The sequence below is a fragment of the Limulus polyphemus genome, unplaced genomic scaffold, assembly GCF_000517525.1.
Source record: "Limulus polyphemus unplaced genomic scaffold, Limulus_polyphemus-2.1.2 Scaffold498, whole genome shotgun sequence".
Taxonomy (NCBI): Eukaryota; Metazoa; Arthropoda; class Merostomata; order Xiphosura; family Limulidae; genus Limulus; species Limulus polyphemus.
The window spans coordinates 425,008-432,997 of record NW_013666108.1 but is presented as its reverse complement, the minus strand read 5'-3'; the positions used below and the strand labels follow the sequence as shown (position 1 = coordinate 432,997).

The following is a 7,990-nucleotide window of genomic DNA, read 5'->3' as shown; positions in this document are numbered from 1 at the left end:
CGACTTGATCACTGAGCTTTGTAGCTCTCTGCCGCAGGCAGGCTGTTTGTCGTCGAGTGAATAATGCGCATGTGCGTTTTTTCTTGGGGAAACATTCTAACTACGCATGCTTATGCGGCAGGTTCTCGGTCAGAAAGCGTAACGGTCGTACATACAAACAAGCAGAATAATAGTATAGATTGGCCAAATGACAGTTAAGCCAGTTTGGGTTTTATTTGCTCTTGAAACAGAACACTTTCCGGGACCTTGGGAAATTACATCTAGTATATTATTTATAATACATAGTATAACTATTGCACAGTGAAAACTAGTTAAAGTTTTATGAAGCTTAAACATTACCCATAATTATCTTTTCAAACATCCTTTAATTTTTCAACTTCGTGAAAATAATGATAAAAATAAAAACAGTGGTATTGCGACACATATAGTCACAAGTATATATTGATCGTGGTTCAAGAAAAAAAGTTTTTTTTTACACGCTAAAACAGGTTGAAATATGAACCACTGCGGGCTTCTTTGGAATAACGAATTTTCAATGCTACGATTCTGCAGTAAATAAAGAAATAAAACAGCAAATAAAACTTGAATTAAATGTTGCATGTTCTAAACAAAGCGGAATCTTAAAAGATATCTCAAAACAACTTATTTTTGTGTGGGAAAAGATACTATTTGTCTACTATTATGCTAAGTAAAATATGCCTGCTGAATACATGCATGTCTTATATTGTAGATAACAATTATATTATGACTTATAATGAACTGAATTAGTGGTAAAGACAAGTTTTTTGTTCGATAACTCGTTTTACATTTAAAAAAGCAAACATTTTCCGAGGCTTAGCGCAAAACATCTTCATATGCCGTTTTCTGCACAATCTCTTAAAGTGTATGGGTTACTTACATACGGAATTGCTAAGAGGGTTCATAGAGGCTCATTATCAGAATAAGATATTTCTTTTTGGAAAGATCAGTCAGATGATACCCAAGCAATTTATATCTAAAAGGTAAAAAACTTGTAAATTCATCTTTGTTTTGGATGATATTTATAGTAAAGAAGTTTCGTGAAACTAAGACATATTAAATAATTAATCCATTTTAATTTTAAAGAATTGTTTTTTTCGCATTGACGAATTTTTCCTTCAGCAGACGGTTTTTGTTTTATTCGCCATTCCTTTCCTTGTAAGGGTTTCTGCTAATGGTTACATATTAATAAAGTTGCTGTCCGTCCAGATAAAACGGACATTTCCATCTGACTTATGAGCATGCGTATGAGTTTAATAGTCACGCGAAACCAGGCGATAGACAGCGATTGAGGTTGTTTTTGATTATCGGGTAAGATTTAAGTCTTTCACGAAAAAAAAATCAAATTTTTAGTCTTAAACAGCGTCCTTTATAACGGTCAAATCAAGTTATGATGGGCCAATAAATAGCCGAAAAAAGGCAGGGGAGGCTGCTGATTGGTTACAAATCTCTTCTGGTCAGCAGTTCTAAATTAGGGGTGGCTGGGCCTGAAACATAGGGGTCTCTGACCTGGCCCTTTTACTCACGTGTCTCATGATTTAGATTTAAAACAATACCAAGTTTAAGAATACTGATTACCGTGGTTAACTTTGGGCCGTGTACACTTGAAATAGGAGAGGATCGAGCCACTGAAGAAATAGATTTCTTGTTGTTGTTTTTAACTCTCGGTAAAATAGTTTTAGATATTTTCAAAATTAGTTTGTTTGTTTGTAATTAAGCACAAAGCTACACGATGGGCTAGCTGTGCTCTGCCCACCACGGGTATCGAAACCCGGATTCTAGCGTTGGAAGTCCGCAGACATACCACTGTGCCACTGGTGGGCAAATTCAAAATTAGTACATGAACTAAAGGAACAGGAGATTTATGTGGTTAACTCTGGGCTGTGTACATCTGAAACAGGGAAGGACCAAGTTACTGAAGAAATAGTTTTTTAACCCCCGGTAAAATTGTTTTAGATATTTTCAAAATCAGTTCATGAATGCCATGAAATTAAATTTTGTACATGAATTAAAGGAACAGGAGTTTTATGTACTAAATTTTCGACACATTTTTATTTTTGCTTTGTTTTAGGTAGCACACCATGAAATAAAGAAGTTATTCGACGACAGAAGTATGTAGTATTTTTGGCGCACGTATACTCTTAGATAACAGCAGGCACGAGAGTGGCTTCTGTCGGCTTTTAGAAGTCAAAAAACCAGCATGGCGACGACCAGCCGAGTATAAAATTAGCTTGTATTATTTTCTTACATAAAAGAATAATAATAATAACAGAGATCTGTGAAACTACCTTTCTCGTTTTGAAATGTTATCTTCTCTTACAGAAAGAGCAACAAACGTTCCTGGAAATAGGAAGAATTAAAAGAAATACTAGAACAAATCTGGTTTAATGAAATCTAAAAATAACTAAAGAATCTTATGCTATATGTGTCATCCTCTTCAAATATAAACAAGGTATGAAGATTTCAGTAACATCTGTGTATGTAACTACTAACCTTGACGAATTTCATTACATATGTACAATTTATTTGATTGCATCGTTACGAAACAATTACGTAACTCAACCGAGCGTGCAGTGTTTCATATTACAATAAAACTGAAACTAGAATGTTTTAACATGGGAATATAACTATTTATATATTTTTGATTTGTATCAAATAGTCTATGTGGTTTCAGATCATTCACTTAGTACGCTTTAGTTGTTCCTTTACCAGCTTTGCATGTTAGAAATTGAAAACTATATCGAGCTAGTTGTTCTGTCTTATCGGTAATATTTTCCATTAAAAATAAAGACTTTGTTTGTTGTTAAGCGCCAAGCTACACAATGAACTATCTGTGCTGTGTCTACCACAGGTATCGAAACCAGATTTTTAACGTTTTAAGCCCTCAGACTTACCACTAAACCACTGGCATGAAAACTGGACTTTACCTTATATAACATTAAATGTTATAGTGGCACAGCGCTATATCTGCGGATTTACAACGCCTGGAAACCGCGTTCCAATACCTGTGGGGGGCAGTGACAGATAGCCCATTGTGTAGCTTTGTGCTTAACTTCAAACAAATGTCTCCATTTTGTGGAATAAATCTTATGGCGAGTCACTTTAAAATTATAAAACAAACAAAAATTATTTAGTTTTTACTTTTAAATAATTTATAAATAACGTAATTTCAACTTTGTTACATAGATTGAATATGACATAGGAATCAAATCAGTTGAAGCAGTCACAAAGCTGCCTTTTTTTAGAACAAGTTTAACATATTTTGTTGTTTCTAAATATTCCAATCGGAATATTACGTACTCTTTTTTTACTATACGTCGAAAAGTGTGCAGTTTCGTTTCACGCACAACTCTGGTCCCCCGGTGGGTCAGCGGTAAGAATACAGGCTTATAACACTAAAATCCGGGGTTCGATTTTTTGTGGATGACAAAACGCAAATTGTCAATAATATAGCTTCATGCTGAAAAAAAAAACAAAACACCGAAAAATACAAGACAGGAATGCGGGGTTTGTTGTTGTTGTTTGTTATTAAGCACAAAACTACACAAAGGGCTACCTGAGCTCTGCCCACCACTGGAAGACAGGAATGAGGGGAGATTCAAGCTTCTAAATACTAATACATGCCATATAATAATACTCTGTTGGATTCGAAATCAATAGTCCTATTTATTGTATACCTTGTGAATGAAATGTTTTATACATTGATCGTTCCTAGCTTTGCATGTTGTTGCAATTAACTTATAATTACTTTTATCATCACTTTAAGTCTGTGGTGGAATTGTGAAATAAATAATTTCTTGATAATGGAATAACTCATGACATGGCGAAACGCATTTTGTTGTTGGCAAACGAAACTATTAATTAATTAATATTTGGATAATTCTTCACGACAGAAAAAGTCTTTCGAAAACCCAAAAATGATTTTAACGTATAGAAGAGTATTTTAGTTCTTTGCTCGTAAAAAAAGTAAAGCCTAAATTCATCAGATTGATTTACTCTCGGCGAAATGTTTTGTATCCTTGATATCATTGTGTTTTATAATCACGTGCAACAATCTGTAATCTGTGTTTGGTAGTTTATTTATGTGTTGAAAATCATGTATTACCCGATTCAAAGAACACTACACCAACAATAAAAGTATATTGACACCTATCGAAACTAGCATATACGAAACCATTGTCATTATAATTTTCTTGGTTGACAAAAACACAAAGTTAATCCAATGAACGTAGTATAAAGTTTTATATCAGAACAGTTTTGGAATGTGATAAACAATCGTGTGTGTGTGTGTGTGTTTAGCAGGTTATCGTTCACGTTCATATTATTAAGTCTTGATGCTTGTTTTTTGCTTAAACATTTCATGTACTGGTTTCAAAAATTACACTTGTTATTGTTCTTATTACAATGTGCAGTACATTAAACGAAGTAACTTTAAAACAAGGGTTACATAAAATTTATCACTGTTCTAACGGGTTATTTTCTTTCTTTAGAGTTAGTTTCATTAAATGTTGTTGTTTATAATGTTTAAAATAAGTTTGTAGATTTGTTTTTAATTATAATCGCATTTATGACGATATTTTTGTATTGTTGGTCATAACCTAAATCTGCTAAGCTGGTTGAATCTCCAGAGATATTATGATTATAGCTAAAAATTATTACAAAAAAAAAAAAGACGAGGGCCCACTTGATCATGAAATTTAATCCGATTATCATAAAAGTTAGTTTTCTGGTGTAAGCAATTTGATGCATTAGGGATTTTAACCAGCTTGTCATATAGGAATGTATCAATCAGGGTTATTTTTTTAATGTTTTGATTTCATGTAGACATAAGTTATTTTTGCTGACAAATTCTTAACGCGTCAATATTAATACATATATATAGAATACAGACTTACTCCTTCGTTTCTCTAGGAATCTCCTTATGGGTCTGAGCCATTCCAGTCCGCATCCACATGTCCACACAACATAAGAAGCTCCAAAAAGCATAAAACACTGACCGATGGTCAATCTAATCATGATACTACTTAAAAAATGGGAAATAAACTCATAGTTAATGGGTAAAGGACTTGGGAAGCTGTGCTTTTAGAAAGAAGAATTAAAGTTACAGGAGAAAACACGAAGGCTACATCACGAAGGATTGGAGCTTTCTGGGCTGAGGGAATTGTGACATCATCAGTTAGGAGGCAAGCTATGCTGCTAAATTTGTCCACGAGGTGAACAAAACTTACGGTAGGTGTTCACTTTAGGGAAGAACTTTCCATCATTGGTGCTTGTATAAGGTGACATAGTGTGAGGGTTTATAACCTCGTTATAAAATTAGAAACATGACTAAAATATGGATATAAATGCAGCTGTAACGGAAGGGTTAAGGATGCAAATAAAGGCATGTTTAAGCTTGAAACAGCACTTTTGTTGCTTAGGGTGCAATCCCTAAAGTAGATATTTGTGCAATGCATTCCTCGAGTAATATACACGTTGCAAGCTCGTCAGATTTTAAAACATAAAAGTATGTAAGTCTACGTTTTATGCACAACAGTGTAAAATTGAACATGCAACACTACTGTTCACATATAAAATGTCTATTTATGCAGAATCTAAAGAAATAGAGCAATGACAAATGTTGAATTAACTGTTTCTTAGAATGCGCAGGAAAAAAAAAACAACAACAACAAAATTCGGATACCTTAACGTTTCTGTTGTTGTTTTTAACGATTCTTCAAACAAATATGATTACATTACACATAATTTGATTTTCAGTACACAGTCTTAAATCTGGATAGTAGCCAAGATTGCACAGTCGAGCAGGCGCCGATCGGTTAAACGGTGTACGTTATGGGTGATTTAAAACACACAAGACGTGGATAAGCGTCTTTATTTAGAAATATCTGTTTCTCGGTATGTGACCATATTTATTCAGTTGATTAGTCAAACTGTATAAAGGACTTTTCAGTTTAAATATGAGATGTTAAAAAACACAAGAGAATTAAGATTTCTTCTCATTTCCATTGATTTGGCTATTAAGTTGCCCCCAGTGGCTAAGTCTGAAGGCTTATTACGCTGAAAACCAAGTTTCGATACTCATGACGGGCACAGCAGAGATAGCCGATTGTATGTGTAGCTTTGCGCCTAACAACAAACAAACAAAGTCTATTAAGTTGGCAACATTAATGACATCTGAAAAAAATCTCCCTTTTTTCTTTGATTTAAGACCGTATATAAGATATTAAGAGCTGTAAAGGCAGTGCGTTTTTCACAAACCGCAAATACTGAATATTATATGGTTTTTTATCACACAATCTAGGCCTACTTACATTATTGGTATTAATGCTGAAAGTGGCTATTGGCTTCACGATAGCAAAACAGTTTACTACGTCGAACTTGTTCAATATTTAATAGTAATAACATAATTTGTTGTATGTTTAGTATTAAACTGTTTAGTGATTTTTTTAACATTAATGATATTTAAAATATTAGGATATGTCTTGTTCAATATTTAATAGTAATAACATAATTTGTTGTATGTTTAGTGATTTTTTTTAACATTAATAATATTTGAAATATTAGGATATGTGATTTGAGAACTGTTTGGAAATAATGCTGTATATGTTAAATTATATGTAAATATATTTTTTATCCTGACACACATATATAACGGTTAGTTTTTGTGTTAGCATTTTCGCGCAAAGGTACATGAGGTCCATCTACGTATAGCCATCTTTAACGATGGGCTGCTAGATTAGAGAAAAGACAGCTAGTAAACAGCATCCATCGCCATCTTTTGGGCTACTTACAGTTCACACGCAGCCCTAAAGTGCGTAACACGTTTTTGCGGTAACGGGACTCGCTGAAGACGACGCGTTTAGGAGCGTCGAAACGTGTTGAGTGTACTAAAAATGTAGACTAGTCTCAAATAAAAATGTTTTTCTTGTGTTATCTAAAAAATGTTTTTTAACTATATTTATTTAGTTATTTTGTTTAAAGGACACAGTTTCCAATAAAAGAGCACTACCATGCATTCAATTTAGTAGCTTTGTTTAGAGAGCATTGTTTTCACCTACCACGCTCTGCTGCGGGGTTTAAAGGCCCTCCCTACATGATTCACAGAGACCAAGCTCTTCTTTTTACTTTTATTTACGTCTATAGCTACCTCAAGGGGGGATCCGTAACCGAACAAAAACCCGGTAGGATTCTTGCTCGTGCTATCTAAGCACGTGCCAAGGTTGGTTCCGCTAGCATTGTGGGGTATATGAGCACAGCTACAAAATAGGGCGCCCCCGGGATTCCGAAGGGAGCCAGGTTTAGTGACCCTGAAAACCTACTCTTAGGCCCCCATCAGACCTTTTCGGTAGGAGGATGTACCATATAGATAAGAATATCCCCTTGGACCACTCAGAGTCTATCTTTCAAGTTTGGTCCTAATAGGTCCAGAACTGTGGGAAGAGTTAGCTGTACATACGTACAAAGTCACAAGTTGAATTTATATATGATAAGAATACCACCAATCAGTAAGTTCAGAGTTTTGTTTAGTGTGTATAATTCTGTGGAATTTTCTAAAAGGAGCACTGCCATGTATCAAAACAATAAGGGCCAACGTCTCAATTTTAGGACACAAGTTCAATCATTATATATTCAAAACTTATGAGTGAACTGTTTTAACTAATTCAGATTGCGTTGATATTACATTGTTTTGTATAGAAACTGATTTTGTATAGAAATGTAGACAAACTGAGATTTATTTAAAGTTTCATCAACCATTGCACAGTTAGATTTTGTTGATATTTGCTTATTAGTTTTGTGCTCAGTTCCCTGTTCGGTATTTGCTGCTTTAGAGGATTGCTACAAAAATATGGATTTTTTTTAAAAATTAGATGGTGTTTTCATGTTCATATGACAACCATAAAACTAAACACATACACTCACAAAATAAAATAAAATGCTCAAAAATTATTTCTGGCCATTAATGGGTTAAGTT

The 7,990-nt window shown here is 34.0% G+C and overlaps 1 protein-coding gene across 2 annotated transcripts in view; it reads right to left on the bottom strand.

Moving 5' to 3' along the window:
- Nucleotides 1–5,162, bottom strand: part of LOC106458664 (protein TANC2-like) — a 117,121-nt gene extending 111,959 nt beyond the window's left edge. For both annotated transcript variants that reach the window (XM_013918194.2, XM_022384921.1), the window contains exon 1: nt 4,914–5,162. In XM_013918194.2, coding sequence (XP_013773648.1) covers nt 4,914–5,034 — 121 coding nt within the window. In that variant the 5' untranslated portion in view covers nt 5,035–5,162. The remainder of the gene's footprint in view (nt 1–4,913) is intronic.
- Nucleotides 5,163–7,990: the final 2,828 nt, after the last annotated feature.